The 21,530-nt window shown below is 45.1% G+C and overlaps 1 protein-coding gene across 1 annotated transcript in view; it reads right to left on the bottom strand.

Annotated features, from left to right (window-relative positions):
• Window positions 1-18,981, bottom strand: part of LOC139321863 (transmembrane protein 132C-like) — a 46,886-nt gene extending 27,905 nt beyond the window's left edge. Inside the window, exons 1-2 of the mRNA XM_070950789.1 lie at window positions 18,904-18,981; window positions 662-805 (exon numbers count right to left, since the gene is read on the bottom strand). Of these exons, the coding sequence (XP_070806890.1) occupies window positions 662-805; window positions 18,904-18,975 (216 nt within the window). The 5' untranslated portion in view covers window positions 18,976-18,981. The remainder of the gene's footprint in view (window positions 1-661; window positions 806-18,903) is intronic.
• Window positions 18,982-21,530: the final 2,549 nt, after the last annotated feature.

The following is a 21,530-nucleotide window of genomic DNA, read 5'->3' as shown; positions in this document are numbered from 1 at the left end:
CTTGACACGCTAGAAAATAACAGCCAAGATGATTAGCGGGCTGGAGGCTAAAACATACAATGAACGGTTGCAGGAACTGGGCATGGCTAGTTTAGTGAAGAGAAGGACCAGGGGAGACAGGATAGCATCTTCCAATATTTGAAGGGCTGCCACAGAGAGGAGGGGGTGAAGCTATCTTCCAAAGCATCCGAAGTCCAGACAAGGAATAATGGATGGAAACTGATCAAGGAGAGATTCAACCTGGAAATAAGGAGGAATTTCCTGACAGTGAGAACATTCAACCGAAGGAGCAGAAGTTGCCTTCAGAAGTTGTGAGAGCTTCATCACTGGAGGCTTTCAAGAAGAGACTGGACTGCCATCTGCCAGAAATGGTGTAGGGTCTCCTTCTTGGGTGGGTGTTAGATTAGATGACCTCCAAGGTCCCTTCCAATTCTCTTATTCTATATTCAATGGAACAACTTGCCTTCAGAAGTTGTGAGAGCTTCATCCCTGGAAGCTTTCAAGAAGAGACTGGACTGCCATCTGTCAGAAATGGTGTAGGGTCTCCTGCTTGGGCATGGGGTTGGACTAGATGACCTACAAGATGACCTTTCCAACTCTGTTAAACTCCTCAAAAGCCAAGAATAAAATATCTCCTATGGCTGATGATCTTAGCACTTACTTTAACCACATCCTCAGCAGAAGACTTGCATTCCACCGATTCAGAGATATCCATCACCATATTGTTTTCTTCAACAGAAATCACCTTGACTGGAACAGCAACTGTTTTCCCAGTGAGGATGGCCGTGTTCAAGATATCCGTGTCCTGGAACACAATGGAAACAAAAGCAGGTTAAAAAAAAACAGTAACTGTGAGAGGGACCTTGGAGTCCTGGTAGACAATCACTTAAACATGAGCAATTTGTGGCAGCAGTCAAAAAAGCTAATATAATCAGTGGTGGGATGCAAATAATTTAACAACCAGTTCTCTGCCCTAATGACCGGCTGGGTGGGCGTGGCCAGGGTGTGTGACAGGCAGCACTCGGCCTCCTGCATGGCCCTGGGAGCAAAAACAGGCCGCGGGGGGGGGGGCACACGTGTCATCCCCATGCCCCATTTTGGGCCTAGTGAAGGTAAAGGTTCCCCTTGCACATACATGCTAGTCGTTCCCAACTCTAGGAGGCAGTGCTCATCTCTGTTTCAAAGCCGAAGAGCCAGCGCTGTCCGAAGATGTCTCCGTGGTCATGTGGCCGGCATGACTCAATGCCAAAGGCACACGGAACGCTGTTCCCTTCCCACCAAAGGTGGTCCCTATTTTTCTACTTGCATTTTTTTATGTGCTTTTGAACTGCTAGGTTGGCAGAAGCTGGGACAAATAACGGGAGCTCACCCCGTTACGCAGCATTAGGGATTCGAACCGCTGAACTGCCGACCTTTTGATTGACAAGCTCAGCATCTTAGCCACTGAGCCACCACATCCTTTGGGCCTTATAGGCCTCCCTAAAGCTTTCTGGGAGCAAAAACGGACTGCGGGGGGGGGGGGGTGCTACCCCCCCGCACCCCATTTTGGGCCTAGTAGGCCTCCCTTCACCTCCCTGGGAGCCAAAATGGTTGTATAACCAGAGGGATAGAATCAAGATCACGTGAAGTCTTAGTACCACTTTATAAAGCCTTAGTAAGACCCCACCTGGAATCCAGCATCCAGCTTTGGACCCCAAAACTGTGGTGTGGGAGTAGGAATGGATTTCCAGAGGGAAAATTGCAGACTACAGAACTATTAGCACTACTCAGGTGACCATTGAGGACACAGATAAACCTCCAAGTGGCCTCAAAGAGCCTCTAAAAGGATGCAAATGACCAGCTGTCTGCAAGGAATATAAATCCTTCCATTCTCCACCATCCAGTCAGAGCTGAAGAAGCTTCTTGGATGAGGAGCGAAATGTCGTCAAAGAAAAAAAACAAGAAAGTCCAGTTGCCTCCTGAAAATTCATCACTGGAGGTTTTTAAGAAGAGACTGGGCAGTGACTTTTCCGAAATAGTACAGGGTCTTCTGCTTGAGCAGGGGGCTGGACTAGAAGACCTCCAAGGTCCCTTGCAGCTGTACTCTACTCTGATTCTGATTCAAATGTCAACATAGCACTGGTTGAGAGAAGTTCTCCTGAGGATCCATGACTACTTTGTCAAGGTTCAAAGCAGAGTTGACTCATTGTGGAAGGAAGGAACCTTCCTCACTTGAGTGTCAGCCAAGGGCCACTGGAAAAAGTGGGCAGGATATCATTTAGCTGACTTCATCTAAACTAGCCAACATTATCTTGACTTAGCAGAATCAGACTTGGTTAATACTTGGAGGGAAACTACGATAAAAAAAAACAAACCCAACCAGTATTGTATCAAACTAGAATGTCAACCTATATATATATATATATATGTGTGTGTGTGTGTGTGTGTGTGTGTGTGTGTGTGTGTGTGTGTGTGTGTGTTTTCTGAGGTTTTCGCGGGTGTTTGTATGTAGGTCTTTGGTTATTTGGGTTTTCTCCCGCGTAAAATTGGAAGTGTCATTCTTTGTGTTAGGGACTCGTTTGTCCCTAACTTCCCAGGAAGGGAAGTTGGATGTCTTAGTCTACAGGAAATCCAATGGCTCTCTAAGACACACCATCTACCAGAAGAAAACACATACAAACCGCTATCTGCACACACTCTCACACCACCACCCAGCACAGATCAACTCCGTAGCCAAGAGACTCATCTCCAGAACAAAAGAATGACAAAAGAATGACACCAGACCCACACTCAGGAAAATAACACACGATGTCACCACCACACATCCACGCAAAAAGCAAACTGACCCCCACCATGAAGATGTGGCACGACCACGAACGCGAAGCCAAACAACAGCAACGCAGCTCACCAGCTCAAATCCCCCTGCAACTCAGACTAACCCGAGCACAACCAAGCCCCCACCAAAACAGAACACACCCCCATCCAATCAGAGCACAGCCAACCCCCCATCCAATTGGAGCACAGCCAAGCCCACAACCAATCAGAGCACACCTCCACCCAATCAGAACACAGCCAAGCTCCCACCCAATCAGTTCACACCCCCACTGGCAGTTAAAAGGAAGAAACAGCTGCGATCACACATTGCTCCTAGAAGCACGAAGCCGAAAACACCAGCCTAAAGATGATGAATGAGACTTTGTTGAAACATCGCCAAGACACTTCCAATTTTACGCAGAAGAAAACCCGAATAACGAAAGACCTACATACATACATATATATACATACATACATACATACATACATACATACATACATACATACATATATATATATATATATATATATATATATATATATATCAGAAGAAGGATGTGAAAACCATTTCCACATTGCTCCTAAAATAATTACTGAGCTCACCAGGAGCTGAACTTTACATTTATATCTCAGTACTAAATTAAATCAACGATTAAAATAATATCCTGTCTTCAGCAGGTATCTGTAAAAATGCCAGGAAAAGGATATTATTAAATCTTGGTCAAATAAGGCAACATATTTCCCCCACCCCACACCCCCTCTCCTAAAGTTTTGCCAAACTGTTTTCCGTTTTCATTTGAAAGAAATATTTTCAAAACAGACCCGAGAGATAGAAATAAATGATCCATAGATGGACATCAAACCATCTGAAGGAAAAAAAAAAGCCTGCCATTTAAATGCTAAACGCATCAATTCCAAAACATTTGTACAGTTTAACTTCGCTCCTGTTCCATAACATTTAAAGGACATTTACGATCGCTCTGTCATCAGAGATTAAGAAACGCATATATGAAAAACGCAGGGATGGAAAACATTTGGCCGATTCTTCTTCTTCTGTTTTTCAAATCGAACCAAATGGACCAACCGTTGAATAAATGGGATGTTGGTGGGAGGAGCTGCAGATTTTCTAATTTCAGTTGCTACCTCTAGCTTGGAGAAGAAAGACGAAGAATTTAATCATCGTGATCAGGCTTTTCATAAAAGCCCTGAGCTAAATAAGAAATAAATTGATTTTTTTTAAAAGGCTGTTCCATCTTCACTACTCCTTCCTTCCCACATTTTATCCCTTCTCATCAGGACATCCTTACCAAGACTTTACAACAATGGCCCCCAACCAGAGGTGGGCTGCTGGGGGTTTGCAGGGGTTCGGGAGAACCTCTAGCTAAGATTCTGTGCACTTCGGAGAACCCCCAAATACCACTCCTCCTAGCTGGCCCCGCCCACCCTGCCCCTCCCCTCCCAGGAGTCCCCACGTGGTCTGTTTTGGATGCTGGTAAGTGCAGGGCACGCGCGGAGACTCGGGGAGGGTGAAAAACAGGCCTACCGGAAGTTCAGGAAGACCGGAAATGGACCTGTTTCCAGGCTCCAGAGGGCCTTCAGAGCCTGGGGAGGCCATTTTTGTCCTCCCAGAGGCTCGAGAAAAGCCTCTGGAGCCGGGGAGGGCAAAAACACTCCCCCACCATGGTGCAGGAGACTGACTAGGCCACGCCCACCACGGGCATGCCCACCCAGCAACCAGGCAGAGAACCCCTTGCTAAAACTTTTGGCCCAAAAATTTGGGGGTACCAGGGACCGGTTCCGTGGAGAGAGGTTTTTCCATGGACCGGAGGGTGTGTGATTTCGTTTGCTTGTTTGCGTGGCCCGGTTGCTGGCATGCCGTGGCCTGGTGCCAGTCCACGGACCAGGGGTTGGGGGGCCCCTGCCTTACAACACCTAGCAAGTAATTAGATTTGAGGGTGATGTTTATATAAAGTTAAAAACAGAAGAGGTTAAAGGGAGGCTGTTTCTGTCTGGTGGCTGCTAGTTTAAAACAAAACCTAAAGAATAGCCAATATTTTCTTTCTATATTTCTATATTCTAATTTCTATATTCTTTTCCAATATTTCATCTGCAATGGTTCCAAAACCTTCAGTTCTTCCAAGACCAAGTCTCAAGGCAGTTTCTTTCCCCGTTCATCATCTTCATCGACGAACCACACATGCTTATGGAATTTAGGGGTCATGAATGGCCAATAAATATACTTACTCGTCAAAGGATGTACAGTTGCAGGACAAAACAAACAAAAAAGATATTTAAAAAAGAAAAGAATCCAGCTCAGAGAGCATCAAGGACCACACAATCTTCCTCCTCCTCCTCCTCCTCCTTTCCACAAACCCCTTCTAGCACTGATGATGTTCCCTAGTTGGGTAATGAAATATCTGCAGAAAAACAACCAAGGTCGGAGAGCTCCAAGGACCACACAATCTTCCTCCTCCTCCTCCTCCTCCTCCTCCTCCTCCTCCTCCTCCTCCTCCTCCTCCTCCTCCTTTCCACAAACCCCACTCCTTTCTAGCACTGATTATGCTCCCCAGTTGGGTAGTGAAATATCTGCAGGAAAACATTCAAGATCAGATAGCACCAAGGACTACACAATAATCCTCCTCCTCCTCCTCCTCCTTTCTACAAACCCCACTCCAAGATCAGAGAGCCCCAAGGACCCCATAGTCTCCTCCTCTTCTTCCTCCACCTCCTCCCTCTCCACAAACCCAGTCCCCTTAGAGGAGAGATTACCTCTGCCCTCCAAGAATAGTAAATAAGGCATTTCACGAGGACTCATGCAACTGTCTCTACGTTACTGTCTGAACGTACATATAAACCTTCTGGATAAGGGTCTAGGGACATTCTCAATCATCCAGGTCATGAAGAATGGAAGAAGCTTCTTGGATGAGAAGTCAAATGTTTCCTTTTTTTTTTTGAAAGATTTTTTTTTATTTTAAAACAAAACATAAAACATAAATCTAATCATCCATACAATTGCAAACAGTGTGTCGGTCGGTTACAAGTCTTTTGTGCTTCCTCACCATATTCATTACTTACTAATTGTCTGATTTCTCATATTACCAATCTAATAAGTATCTTTGTAGTATAATCCTCATTAATCTCTTTTCATAAAAATTATTTTCAAATATTTATATTATAACATTCCTTTCTTCGTCCTCAATCAACAATAGTCATACCACTTTGTATTGTATTTTGTATATTTCTACCGTTCTTATGTTCTAATAGTCTCATCCCTATTTCCTTTCCATATTTTATTATCTAGCCATTGATAAAATAAGTCCCATATCTTATAGTATTGTTTATCTTCTTGTTCTCTAATTTCAAATGTCGATTTGCTCATTTCAGCACATTCCATGATTTTCTTAATAACTTCATCTTGTGTTGGTATTTTCTCATTTTTCCAATTTTTAGCAAACACAATTCTAGCCGCTGTTAACACATTCACAATCAAATATCTCAATTCTCTGTTGTATATTTCTGGTACAATCCCTAATAAAAAGATCTCTGGTTTAAAGTCTATGTGTCGTTTTGTCATTTTTTCCAACCATGTGTGGATTTTAGTCCAGTATCTTTTGGCTTCTACACATGCCCATCACATATGGTAGCATGAGCCTGGTATCTGAGAAGTCAAACATTTTCAAGGAAACCACTCTGCACCCCAAGAAAGTCCAGTTGTCTTTTGAAAAGCACCCTTAAGATTTCCATTTCTCTTTTAGGGGAAAATATAATATTCTGCCTTTTAAAAATATATTTCTCAAAACATTCCATTCTTCTAGGAGGGGTGATTGCCCTCACTTCGAATCTACAAAGCTAAGGAATTTCGTTTCCTTCTTGCAAACGTGCCTCCGTTGATGAATTCCCCAGTGCTTTTCATGTACAAAGGGAAGGTTAGCGATTTCATGTAAACAGATAATTAACAAGCAAAGCCATTAAGAGGTGTTTTTCTTCCTCGTTTCTGTAATGGCTTGATAAGTTCAGAGTCTCCCCAGTACAAGCCTTTAACAACCGGCAATTCTAACTCCCACCAATGTGAGGCCAAGCTGAAAAGTGATGGACGAGCGGTTTTTTCCTCAGCCACTTCCCAAGAGTTACAGATTTCACTTGTGGAACGGGGAAAAAACGTAGCTGCCTTTTTCTAAACCTCCCCAATACAAATTATTTCGGGGCCTTTGCAGGCCTCATTATTATTTTTACGGAACCTTCACTAGCCTTTTCCTGGTTTCCCATGGGTCCCCCAGTTACACCAAAGTTGGGGGAAAAAAAATCTCAGTCCTTCTATCACTGTTGTACGGTTCAGGAGCAGGGAGCATTTGTCAATGTTTTAGCCTTTCCAAAATAATAATAATAATAACAATAACTTGGTTTTTCTCTGTTTCTCTGCCTGTGTCTCATCCCATGGTGCACGTATTCGAATGCAGCCCTTGCAATTTTCTTTCTGAAGCTGCTTCGGGGCGAAGAAGAATTATACGTACAAGATTCTGCATATTTCTGCCAATTGATTTTGTTGGCACTCAGGGTTTGGCATCATTTATTCTTTCTTGCTGCGATGGGTTTTGTTTGGGATTTCTATTTTTGTGAATCTCGCCATCCTCCTGGCCTATAAATCAGGATTTATGGGCTCCCAGTGATGTACGAATGCCTCCACTCAATCCGATCATGTATGTATTTTCTAAAGTCTTAGCAAAATATGGAGACCTCAGGCGTCAAAATTGGCAATCTTATATTCAAACGCAAATCTAGGGGAGACTCTGAACTTATCAAACCGTTACAGACTTTAGAAGACCATGTCACGACCGTGACCGGGGGGGCATTCGCTCAGATTCGTCTGGTGCGCCAGTTGCGTCCCTACCTGGACCGAGATGCCTTATGCACGGTCACCCATGCACTCGTCACCTCCCGGATCGACTATTGCAATGTTCTCTACATGGGGCTGCCCACTCGGAGGCTTCAGCTGGTGCAGAATGCGGCCGCGCAGGTAGTGATGCGAGTGTCCCGACGCTCCCATGTCACACCCCTCCTGCGTGACCTGCATTGGCTACCGGTTGCCCTCCGGGTGAGGTTCAAGGTGTTGGTGATTACCTATAAAGCCCTACATGGCTTAGGCCCAGGTTATCTGGCGGATCACCTGTGGCCAGCAACAGCTCCCCATCGCCTGGTGCGCTCACACAGAGAGGGCCTACTTGGGGTCCCGTCGGCCAAGCAATGTTGGCTGATGGTCCCTAGAGAGCGAGCCTTCTCTGTAGGCACAGCTACCCTCTGGAATCAGCTCCCCTTGGAGCTCCGGGTGGCTCCCGACCTTTGCTCCTTCCGCCGTGACCTTAAAACATGGTTGTTTCGCCAGGCTGACCTGGACTGAATGGGGTTTTAATGGGAATTTTAGATTCTTTTATCGTTTGAATTTTAATCTGGACTTGTTGTTGCTTTATTACTGTGAGCAGCCCTGAGTCCTTGTGGAGAAAGGGTGGCATATAAGTCCGATAAATAAATAAATAAAATAAATAAATAAATCGGATGGGAAGGAATGTCCTCCTCCTCTTTGCAAACCTCACTCCCTTCTAACATTGATGATGATAGCTAGTTGGGTCATGAAACATCTGCAAGAAAACAACCAAGCTCAGAGAGCACTAAGGACTCCACAATTCTCCTCTCCCCAACTCTTACCCAACTCCAGTGGTGGAATTCTAATTTTTTTATTACCAGTTCTGTGGGCGTGGCTTGGTGGGCATGGCAGGGGAAGGATACTGCAAAATCCCCATTCCTTCCCCACTCCAGGGGAAAGATACTGCAAAATCCCCATTCCCACCCCACTCCAGGGGAAGAATACTGCAAAATCTCCATTCCCTCCCCACTCCTGGGGGAAGGATACTGCAAAAACCCCATTCCCTCCCTACTCCTGGGGGAAGGATACTACAAAATCCCCATTCCCTCCCCACTCCTGGGAGAAGGATACTGCAAAATCTCCATTCCCACTCTACTCTGGGGCTAGCCAGTGATGGTATTTGCTGGTTCTCTGAACTACTCAAAAGTTCAGCTGCCGGTTCTCCAGAACAAGTCAGAACCTGCTGGATTTCACCCCTGCCTGACTCTCTTCTAGCACTGAAGATGTTACCTAGTTTGGGCAATGAAACATCTCCAAAAAAACCACCAAGCTCAGAAAGCACCAAGGACCCCACAATCTTCGCCGCCATCCTCCTCCTCCTCCTCCTCCTCCTCCTCCTCTTCCTTTTTGAGTAATAAGGAGAAGGATGGATAGATAACGGATTACCAGCTGAGCCAATTTTAAGATTAACTGCAAAGGAGATAGGCTGGAAGGGAAGGAACAAAACAAGCAATCACGATTTCTAGCTGGCGAGACAGACCAGCGGTCTCTCTCTGCCTGGACAATTGCTAAACTGAAAATGATATTTCTCAGGTAGCCAAAAGGTGTAATTTCCTACCAAGATCCCAACTTTCAAAATATGATTGTTGCCTTTCTCCTCCCCCTCCAGGCCCATCACTGTCATAGCAACACTTAAATACTCAGTGCCAGGAAGAAAAGTTGGAATAGACTTTAACTTTGGCAGAAGAAGAAAGATTGGGAATAGCGCCTGTATCTCTCTCCCTCCCTCCCTCCCTCTCTGCATGTATACATGTCTTTCTGTGAAATCTGCCCACATATTTTGAAAATGAATTTTAGGTAAATGTAAAGGTTCCCCTTGCACATATGTGCTAGTGGTTCCCGACTCTAGGGGGCAGTGTTCATCTCCGTTTCAAAGCCAAAGAGCCAGCGCTGTCTGAAGACGTCTCCGTGGTCATGTGACCAGCATGACTCAACGCCAAAGGCGCATGGAATGCTGTTCCCTTCCCACCAAAGGTGGCCCCTATTTTTCTATTTGCATTTTTTACCTGCTTTTGAACTGCTAGGTTGGCAGAAGCTGGGACAAGTCACGGGAGCTCACCCCGTTATGCGGTGCTAGGGATTCGAACCACTGAACTGCCGACCTTTCGATCGACAAGCTCAGTGTCTTAGCCACTGAACCACCGCGTCCCTTTATGAACTTTATGAACTTTAAGCAGGACCAAATTTTCTTTTGTTTGTGCTGACTTAAGTTGAGTTGTAGCTGAGTGTTACAAGGTGTTGACGCACAGAATTAGAAGACAACCACCTTCCTTCCCTCCTTCCTCCCTCCCTCCCTCTCCTCCCTCTCTCCTTCTGTCCTTCCTTCCTTCCCTTTTCCTCCCTCCCTCCCATTGCCTTTCACCCTTCCCTCTTTTCCACATCATTTCTTTTTGTTTCCTTCCTTCCTTCCCTCCCTCCCTCCTTCCTTCCTTCCTTCCCTCCTTCCTTCCCTTTTCCTCCCTCCCTCCCATTGCCTTTCACCCTTCCCTCTTTTCCACATCATTTCTTTTTGTTTCCTTCCTTCCTTCCCTCCCTCCCTCCTTCCTTCCTTCTCTCCTTCCCTGCTTCCTTCCTTCCCTTTTCCTCCCTCCCTCCCATTGCCTTTCACCCTTCCCTCTTTTCCACATCATTTCTCTTTGCTTCCTTCCCTCCTCCCTCCCTCCCTCCCTCCTTCCTTCCTTCCCTCCCTTCTTCCTTCCTTCCTTCCCTCCTTTCTTTCTTTCTTTCTTTCTTTCTTTCTTTCTTTCTTTCTTTCTTTCTTCCTTCCTTCCTTCCTTCCTTCCTTCCTTCCTTCCTTCCTTCCTTCCTTCCTTCCTTCCTTCCCTTTTCCTCCCTCCCTCCCTCCCTCTCCCCCTTCCTTCCTCTCTAAGACGGTGGACTCTTTCATTCTATGTTTCTATGAATGAATGAACAAACGAATGCTAGACAGATAGATAGACAGACAGATCTCCAGACACTAAGTACTCAGAAAGAAGAAATGTTGGAAGGTTACAAAGCAGCTGCTGTGGAGGAAGAAGGACTCTGTAAGATCAAAGCACCCATAACATGAAAATGCACTCTCTCACTCAGAAAGACAATTGCTTCCACACTCTTGGTACCCCAGTCCTTTTAAAAGCAAAATTAAAAATGCAAAAAGTTACATATACGACCCTTAGTTGGTGGAACTAAGTTATTCATTTGGTAATTTACTTAAACAGCAATGGGATAATAGCGGCGATCAACAAGAATCATGGACTCCAAACACCGGCAAAGCATTCAGACATGAATGTTTTATAAGGGAACGCACATTCACACACACTGTCAAGGGACTTCCTCAGTCCTAAACACAGACCAGATGGTTCCAAAAAAAAAAAAAAAAAAAAGATATATATATATCTCCAAATAGCCACAGCTCCATTGTCGCTAAACTAGAGCTTCCCGGGATGGGGGTGGGGGGAGAGATCAGCTTTTCACAACAGAAAAGACACACAGACAAACAGCTACATGGACTTACAGACAGGCAGATGACAGTGCAGACTGATAGGCACGTTGACAGACAGGCAAACGAAGGCAAATATACATGTCCTAGGCTGGCGTGGGCTTCAGATCCTTTAGCAGTGGTTTCACTGCCCCGTTGCTGGGTGGGCGTGGCCATGGTGGGTGTGGCCTAGTTGGCCGCCTGCACTACAGTGGGGTGGGGGAGCGGTTTTTGCCCTCCCCAGGCTCTGGAGGCTTTTCTTGAGCCTCCAGAAGGGTGAAAACGGCCTCCCCAGGTTCCGGAGGCCCTCTGGGGGACGGAAACAGGCCCGTTTCCAGGCTTCCAGAACTTTCGGTAGGCCTGTTTTTTTGCCTTCCCAGACCCTCCGTGTAGTCCCTGCACTGGAATGATGAAGTGGCACATGAAGACTTCTGGGAGGGGTGGGGCAGGAGCCGTGGGGCAGGGTGGGAGGAGCAGGGTGGGCATGGCTAGCCAGGGGTGGCATTTGGGGGTTCCCTGAACCCCGACGATCCTCGGCTAGAGGATCGCCCGAACCCCCAGGAGCTCACCCCTGGTTCCAGGATAATGCTGCAGGATCCAATCTGGTTTGCTCACTGGAGCCAGAAATTTAGACTTCTGAACACCACTCAGAGGCTACCATAAGAGGACAAACCATGCGTCGCAAAGATTGCTTGGAGGTGGGAAATACTTCTAATATAATCTACTGGATCCCCTGCATGGATTGCCCCTGTGACTATGCAGGACAGGTGGGGAGGAAGCTAACCACTTGTGTTTGCAAGAACACAAGCGAATGGTCAGAGGAAGAGACCCGAACTCATTGATAGCCTCAGATTGCAATGAACAAGGACATACACTCAATTTCGCAGCGATTTAAGATTGTTGGCTGAGCAAGTTCAAAAATAGCCTTGGAAGACTCTCCTCTGATCCGGGTGACTGACCCAGACTGGATCCTGCAGACGGACATACGACCAGGGGGATGGACAGACAGACAGATGAAGGGAGAGACAGAACTGGGCATGGTTAGTCTAGTGAAGAGAAGGACCAGGGGAGACCTGATAGCAGTCTTCCAATATTTGAGGGGCTGCCACAGAGAGGAGGGGAATCAAAATATTTTCCAAAGCATCTGAAGGCCGGACAAGAAATAATGGATGGAAACTGATCAAGGAGAGATTCAACCTAGAAATAAGGAGGAATTTTCTGACAGTGAGAACAATCAACCCATGGAAGAGAAGTTGCCTTCAGAAGTTGTGGGAGCTTCATCACTAGAAGCTTTGAAGAAGAGACTGGATTGCCATCTGTCAGAAATGGTGTAGGGTCTCCTGCTTTAGTGAGGGGGTTGGACTAGATGACCTACAAGGTCCCTTCCAACTCTGCTAATCTAATCCAATAGAATTGGAAGGGACCTTCGAAGTCTTCTAATCTAATCCTTATAGTATGTCAGACAAATGGCATTTGCAGAAAATGGAGCAGTTCCTGTTTCATTTTATTCCCTTGCCACAAATGATGAGGGAGGCCGAGGACGTCTCTAAAAGAGAATTAATAATTGCCGCTCAGTCTCACAATGAGACAGATGCCTGCTCATCCAAACTGCAGCGTGGCCATTTTCCCCTAATAGAGGATTTCAGAAGACGTAGTAGAGTAATAAATTGTAATAAAAGAGCATTTATTATTTATTCATGTTTGGGGAGGCGGTGAATCTCGCTGAAGGACAATCAGCACCGTTAAATCAAGGAGGGGAGGACGATATGCGTGGGAACTGGCAGATTAAAAAGCCCACGGTCAATCTTTTCCTTTAGTTGGCCAATACTTCTCTTGGGTACCATTATGGTGGCTCACCATGATAGTGTGGCCCTCACACATCACAAGAACCTTCAAGAGGGAATAACATTGGAGTTCCAAACTCTGCTTGACCCAGATGTCCACAACCCAACTCAAAACATCCATACCCAAGACAATCCAAACTAGTTTCTAAAAGATACCAGGTTCCACCTTAGTCATAGTCAAGAAAAGACCCACGGAAACATTTTTTTCAATGTTCTTTCAGTGGGTCAACTCAGAAGCTGGATTCACACGTAGCTTTAAGTTGTTGTATAAATCTCTATTGGCGGGATTGATTCATCAAGCTGAACCATACACTAGGGAGGGTGAATTGAGTGACTAGGATCTGATTATGTTAAACCATAAATAAGCAAACCAACTTATGCTAGCCACAAACCATGGTTGTGGTTAAGATATGTGCTTGGATCAAGGAATGGTAAAATGGTGACTCAGAGGCTTGGATTCCCTGACCACATTATCAGTCATTCAATCTTGGCCACCAGGATGGATCACGAGGTCAGGGCGGCCGATAGTATAAACCAAACCAAGGTTAAAGAATGCAAATATAGCTTCTTAGCTATATCAGAATCAGAATAGAGCTGGAAGGCACCTTGGAGGTCTTGTAGTCCAGCCTCCTGCTCAAGCAGGAGATCCTATACCATTTCAGACAAGTGACTTCCAGTCTCTTTTTAAAAACCTCCAGTGATGAAGCACCCACAACTTCTGGAAGCAACTTCTGTTCCACTGGTTAATATTTGTGTGTGTTTCATGAAGCCAGGCCTCTGAGTCTTTGTTGTGGCTCCGTTGCCTGAGCCTGGGCTATCGACAGATGCAGACTCTGAGAGTGAGGGAGAGGAGTTGGCAAAGCCTCCCTCTCCAGGACCCTCCTCTCTGGCAATGCCTCTGGAGGACACCGAAGGCCAAAAGATAGGCTCAGAGCCAAGCACGTCCCCGCAGCCACAGGTGGACAGCGACGAAGAAGATAAGTGCTGGCTGGACCGTCGGCAGAGGCTCAGGAAGAAGCATGCGCAGCAGAGGGGAAGGCGTGCCAGAGATTAGCTGAGTCACTGGACCACACCCCACAGGGTATAAATGTGGGTGTGGTGGCCGGTTCAGTTTGTGATGAGCAAAAACTGGAAATAATCCATGATCTCTGCATTACTGGACTTTGCCTGCTTTATCGGACTGCATTTGGATTAATCCTTGTATTGTTGAAACACTGCCTGTTTTATCAGAATGCTTGCAGTCTAATCTTTGTTTTGTGTGAGTAAAGTCTGAATTGGCAGCTAGCCACTGGGTTGCTGCCAGTTTTATCTTCAAAGAGTTTTGTCGTGTGGCTTATTAACTCCGGGCCATCTGTGGGGATGCGTGTGTGGTACGGGAACAGAACAGTCTTTTATGGATCTAGCATCTTCCTAATACAGAATAAAATAGAATATTCTTTATTTGTGTGATTTGGGCACACAAGCAATTTCTCTCCGGTGTAGCTGAAGCTCTCAGTGTATATACAAACAATAAAGTAATATAATCGTCAGATGCCAGTAGGAGTAGGTAATAGGAAAGATGAGAAGGATAATAGTAATACAGTCCTACTACATGGCTAAATATCTCTGTTTGGAAATGTTACATGCGAGCATGCATATAAGAGAAATGTTTTCTATATCCATAGTCGGGCCTTATGTAAGTGTGTCTTTGTAAATTATTCAGCAGGTTGGATTGAAGGCGAGCCGAACTGAACACAAACAGATCTGGACTTCCCAATTAGGTCCTGTCACTGTTCAAACAGGCTCAGGCTGTTGAAAAGCCAAGTTAATGCACTTACGAGATTTGAAAAAGCATCAGGAATAAAATACGGTAAACCTTAAAATTCTACCCACTAAAGAGGAAAAATGGCTTACCAGGAAAGAAGGAGGCCTCAAGTTAAAAAAAAACTCAGAGTGACAAATTGCCCATGTCTTTTCTATTTTACAAATCCCAACTCTGGCATGGTGAATTCTCCTTTCCCCCTCACATCATAATAATCTCCCACATGTAAATAAATAAACACGGATGCCTCTCAGCAAAGCTGTCACTTTAATTTTGCCATCTTGACCTATTCTCTGCCTGGCTGGTTTTCGTGGTTGACTGTCATCTAGCAATTTGTGTGTGTGTGAGGGGTGGTGGTGGAGGGTTGCATCACAAAAACACATCATGGAGATTTTGCAGGTTGCACCACAAAAGAGATTTGGAGATTTTTGTGGGTCTCACCACAAAAATGCGTCACAGGGATGCCCAGAAGTTTGGCTCTCCAAATAAAAGACTTATTTGGGTTGAATTGTTTTTCACCTTAAAAGGTTTCTTAAAAAGACACCACATTTTTCTACGTTCATCATGGTTGTGGCCCGCTGGCAGTCAGCAGAGCTGGCAGCAGATTTGGACAGTGAGGAGGTTGGGGAAGAACATGGGCCAGTCCTGGAGTCTGGGGAAGGCTCGGATGAGGGTTAGGGTGATGGGGCCAGGGCCGTATGCCAGTTATCAGCTGCCTTCAGAGTCAGACATCAGTTAGGCAGACGAACAGCTGGAGCCTGTTCCCAGTGTATGCATGCACAGAGTGGCCAGACAAAGGGAACAGCTAAAGAACAAGGGTCGACTCAGGAGTAAGGCCACAGGTGGACGATGAATGGCCCCTCCCAGAGGGAATAAAAGAGGAGCAAAAGGGGAGGGGAGTTTGCAGGAGACAATTAGTTTGCCTAATTGGTTTGCGAGACTCCTTGCCAAATTTTGAAGATATCGGCCTGGCAGCTCTCCAAGCCAGATAAGGTCTGTGACTGTAAATTCTCCCTTGAAAGACTTTGCTGAAGGTGAATGAGAGGAATTCACTGTTTGTTTAATATTTTTTCTCAATATTTTTGAGAAAAAAAAGTGGAACAACTTGCCTCCAGAAGTTGTGAATGCTCCAACACTGGAAGTTTTTAAGAAGAGGTTGGATAACCATTTGTCTGAAGTGGTGTATGGTTTCCTGCCTAAGCAGAGGGTTGGACTAGAAGACCTCCAAGGTCCCTTCCAACTCTGTTATTTTATAGTCTATCTATCTATCCCAAGTCCTTGGGAAGGACTCGATAGGTGGACAAACAATGCCAAATCCTATTGGAACATCTGACTGACTGTGTGACCAACCACATCATCATCATCATAATCCCAAAACCATTCCTTGATTCCCCACCCCCATGCCAAATTGGAATCAATTTGCATCCCCCCCTTTTTTTTTAAAGCATCCAAACTCACAGAGCAGATTTGGATATATCTGAGCAGATGGCAACCTCAAACTTTTTTTTCCCCTTTGAAGCTCCTGTTTTTCTCAGCCTGCAATTCCGAGCCAGGGAATTGTCAGGTAATCAGCTCGACGGGAGATTAACGCACAATTGAAGAAGAAATTAAAAAAAAATAACGACAGCAAAATAAGGGGCTGGCTGGAGCTGCGGAGTTAGCGGGGGGAAAAAAGAAGAGCGAATGTTCTTTTACCTTGTCTGATCCTACCAGCATTTTATTTTTTTATTTTTTTTCCCCAAAAAAAGAAAATTCTAAGCATCGGTTCCTTTATTCACCTTGATGCTATTAGCAGGTTGCCTTTACAGGCTGTGCCAACCTTGCTGATACGTCTTGGCAGAAAACAGACACATCCATACCTAAGAAGGCAATTCAAAGTGTATTTTTAGGAAACATCCCAGTAATAGTTTCGGGTCTATTTATAATTTATTGGCCAAGCATCACCAAATCCTTTTAACGTTTCCCCAGATGAAGGACTTATTATTAACTTCTGATTAGCATCAGCTTGGCAGAATTGGCCTCGCTTGCTTTCTTTGACTAGGGTTGAGCCAAAAAATATTTGGCGTGTTACATAGACATTTGGGTGGGTGTGTATCAAAGCTCTTCTCTTTCGGTGAATGTTTTGTTTACCCCTCCCAAGGATCATCTTTCCCAGATATTTGACCATGTGACTTTCACTTGTTTCTTACTTTCAGGGTGTATCATCGTTAAGGACAAAACTGGTTAATGACCAGGTAGCATGAGGTTAGCTCATCTGTTTCATTGGTGGCTTGGAGAAGACAATTGGAAAGAGGTCCATCTTTATAGGAGAGCTGAAGTGCGTAATGGTGAAGGGTTGGAGATGGATCAGTGGCAGTGGTGGGATTCAGCCAGTTTGCAGCTATTCGGGAGAACCGGTTGTTAACTTTTTAAGCAGTTCGGAGAACCGGTTGTTGGAAGAAATCTTATTTTGTTTTTATTTTTTCTCCACTTTATAGGGCTAATCCTGTAAGGAAGGCAGGAAGGAAACATTCTGGTGTTGTTTCTAGCCTAATCTTTATTGCCCTGCTTACAGAAACTGACTCTCTGGTTAACCCTTATTACATTGTAACAGCCAGGGGTGGGTTCTAAATTTTTTTACTACCGGTTCTGTGGGCGTGGCTTATTTTGTGGGTGTGACTTGGAGGTCATGTGACTAGGTGGGCGTGGCTAGCTGGTCAGAGTCATTTCTGGAAGGTCCTCGCACTTACGACCAGTCCTCGCACTTACGACCCGACTCATTTGTTTGCTTTTAACACTGATCAGCTGTAGGACGGCCCTTTGAAGCCCCGCGGCAAGAGTTTAAACAGTTTTTTTCCCTCTAGTCATCAGCTGGGACTCAGGAGGCAGCAATAGATTGGGGGTGGGACCAAATAAAAGGTAAGAATAATGTGGGGGGGGTGGGAGGGCTGGGGGGGAGAACCGGTTCGGTGACGTCATATCGTCATCGCTACTGGCTCGGCCGAACCGGACCGAACCGGGAGGAACCCACCACTGGTAACAGCTAAGGTGAAGTGCCCATCGACGTGAGTGATGTTGAGTTGGCCACGCCTACACAGTCACATGACCATCGAGCCATGCCTACCCAGCTGGTCATTAGAGCAGAGAACCGGTTGTTAAGTTATTTGAATTCCACCACTGATCAGTGAGAACCAGTTTTGAGTCTACCCTTAACCATGGAAGTTCATGCATTTCAACTGGATTTAACGGAACACAATTGTTGGGTTCATATAACCATAGAATGCTCAGACTAATCACACCATGGAGTAACATGAAGACACAGTTCACACAATGGGTAAAATCCATGGTTGGCCTTACAAACATGCCAAAATGCAACTACTATCCAGGCTCCCAAACCAAGCAAGGCATGTTGAGGTTCTTCTAAGGCAGTTTCCTTTATTGCTGCTCACCGATAGACAGAATCTTGCCAAACTAAAGTCATAGTGACTGGACTAATGCTCAACATTAGGGCACCAACTCCATATTACGTGGCATTGCTATTTCAAAATATTAAAGCCACTTCTGGGTTGAATAGCTGCATTCAATATGGTGTCATGATTAGAATGATGGACTTCAGCAGATCTCCAGTCTACTGAAAGGTTGGTCTTGAGTGCTCATCATCATCACCACCATCATTGTTTAACAACCCCATAATCCCTTGCGGGGTAGAGTCTAGGCAACTGAATGGAGCTGAGTGTTTACTGGCCGGATGCCTTTCCTGTTGCCAATGGGGAGTTTTGTTCAGCAGCTATATTCTCATTGTGCCCAGAGAGAGAAATATCTGCCTCTACCTAGGATCAAACTCACAGCCTCCTAATTGTGAGGCGAGAACTCCACCTCTAGGCCACCGCCCCACTCCTTGGTCTTGAGTGATCATCAGCCAATAAACCATTCTTCAACCTATCTTTACTAGACTGTTAGGAAGACATTGCTCTCCAAACATCTTGGAGGGTAGGCATATTATTTTTTTAGGAAAAGTAATGAAGAAATGTCAAAGTTCCCATGAGAGCAATACAAGAGTACAACAGATCTTTGGTAAATGTTGTAGGAATATCAACTTAGAATCTCTTACCATTGCTAGTGGGACAATCCCCACTAGATCCTTTTGGCAAATGAAAATTTCAGAAAGGGCCATCTCTGTCATCTTCTTCTGAGGATATTCCACTTGCCAGGATATTGGCTGGGTTCCCGAAAGGCTGCTGAAACTGGCAATTTCAAAATTCAGTCGCACAACTTCACTGAACATGTTATTGTTGTTGCTTCTGGATGAAAAGAAACAGAGAAAAGGCGTTAGACTAGGCGGGATGGCAAAGGACAATTTTAAAAAAGATCTAGACAACCAGCAAAGCAACAACACATTGTACATGGACAATTGGAAAAGAAAGAACAGGGTTAAAAAAAAAAAAAGAACACCGCTTTGGGGGGGGGGCGAAAGCTATTGCTGGCCGTCTGCCAAGACCTTTGGAACATTGCCTGGTAACTACTGGACTGATAAACACTTTGGAAGAGAACTATTTATTAAAGGGCCAGCTTCAGTCTATCTAGTCTGCGTTTGTTACTGCCGGGCTATGAAGGCTATTGCTTAATGCATTGTAAGCTGCCCTGAGTCTCCGGAGAAGGGCGGCATATAAATCGAACCAATAAATAAATAAATAAATAAATAAATAAATAAATAAATAAATAAATAAAAACATTTGTCTTTAAGCAAATAAGATGGCATCATTCCTAAGCACTTATCAATAAATACCGGATGTATATAGAGAAAGTCTGAGTGTTGGGATTTTTAGGTAAAATGTGTTGGGGAAAGTGACCAGGCCAGTTAAGGAGAAAGCAAAATTATCTGTTTAAATCTGTTACCGTGAGTTGGAGAAACTGTATACCTCTTCTAGCAATTGGCTTGAGGGAGGGGAAAAATCATCATCATTAATCAAACAACTGTCACCTCTCCCCCATGCATTTGAGCTGCAACCTACCTGGATGCATCCATCAAATCAATTTAACTGAAGGTCAGCTTGAAAGATGCTTCATCTTTATTTACCCCTTTCCCTTTGCAAAATTTCAACTCAGTGGGTGTGTCTAACTTGTCCCTGGCTAGATTTCGAAACTGGCAATCCCTTTTGTTTGTTTGTTTTTTTGCACTGTTCATACTCTGAATGGATTTCACAATAATTCACAACTATGCAATATCATAACGAAAGTTGGATATGAGGACAATGCACCCTTGATCACATTCTAGGGCCATGCATAAAATGGGTGGGGGAGGTAGAAAGGAGAAGAAGGCAAGTGAGAAGAAGGGGGTCGTCATAAGTCCAGAATGTCTCCACATTGTCTGAAAAGCCATCTGCTCTGTCCCCTCCCACGAGTGGCCTTGCAGAGGCTCAAATAGCCCGGCAGTAACAAACGCAGGCTAGATAGACTGAAGCTGGCCCTTTAATAAATAGTTCTCTTCCAAAGTGTTTATCAGTCCAGTAGTTACCGGGCAATGTTCCAAAGGTCTTGGCAGACGGCCAGCAGGCTAATGCAGTAATGCAGACTCTTGTCAAAAAAACCTCCAAACTAATAGTTGTAAATCCACTACATCCAAAACGCCAACAAATTGTTCACCACGCCTTTCCAGCCCAGTCTCACCCCTTTTATACTTTGTAGGGTGTAGCCCTACGTCTCCTGACCACACCTTTTGGGACATGGCAATAGCTGTTCTCTACAACGTCTCCTACGTCTCTCTCTTGCATCCAATAGGGGCTCCCCCACATCATTCCCGGCCTCTGTTTCCTCCTCAATTTGGCTGGGGTCCAGAGGCACGTCAGCAACTGTCAGTTCTTGCTGACTCACCAGTGAAGACGGCCCCTCTGGCACATAGCTCGTGACAGCTTCGTCCTCCTCCATATCATCCTCCGATTCAGCATATGAAGATAAATCAGCCGGAGTCACAATACCATCATTCAGTTCAGTTCATCTCCAAAACTCTCCACTAAGGATCCAATCTGAGTTGATCAACTGGGACCAGGGGTTTAGTCTTCTGAGATTTCAGACTTGTGCCATCCTCAGGGAATTTCTCTCTCACCAGAATGTGTCCCAAAGATGCTTTTTTCAGGAGGCAACTGGACTTTCTTATTTTTTTGCAGACTACAGGAACCATTTGCACCACTCAGGTGACCCTGAGGACACAGATAAACCTCCAAGTGGCCTCAATGACCCTCTAAAAGGATTCAAATGACCAGCAGTCTGCAAGGAATATAAATCCTTCCATTCCCCCACCATCCAGTCAGAGTGTCAGTGTCCCAGCACTGACATAGAAAAGGGAGGAGAAGCCTGAACTTTTGCCTGCTAAATCCCTTTGAAGATTAGGTCTCCTCGGAGATGGGGAGGGGGGAGACATTCCTGTGATCTGACGAAAAAGGAATCAGGAGAGTGACTTGGAAGATAGCCAATGAGAAGCAGAGAATTGGGGATCGGAAAGGGAGGGATTGGGGGGCAAAGGTCAGTACTGACCGTGAAGAATCAGGATCAGATTGCTGTGCTCGAATAAAGAGAAAATTTCCTTAAAGATCGGCAGTTTGGAAGTCCATTTATTTTGAGATAGCATTGAAACGTGACACAGAGTGGAAGAAGCTTCTTGGGTGAGAAGCGGATTGTCTTCAAAAGAAAAAACAAGAATGTCCAGTTGCCTCCTGAAAAAAGCGCCTTTGGGACAACCAT

The sequence above is a fragment of the Pituophis catenifer genome, unplaced genomic scaffold (genome assembly GCF_029215685.1).
Source record: "Pituophis catenifer annectens isolate HBS135680 unplaced genomic scaffold, rPitCat1.0.hap2 SCAF_10, whole genome shotgun sequence".
NCBI classification, from domain to species: domain Eukaryota; kingdom Metazoa; phylum Chordata; class Lepidosauria; order Squamata; family Colubridae; genus Pituophis; species Pituophis catenifer.
The sequence above is the reverse complement of the archived record's forward strand: the minus strand, read 5'-3'. Positions and strand labels throughout refer to the sequence as shown.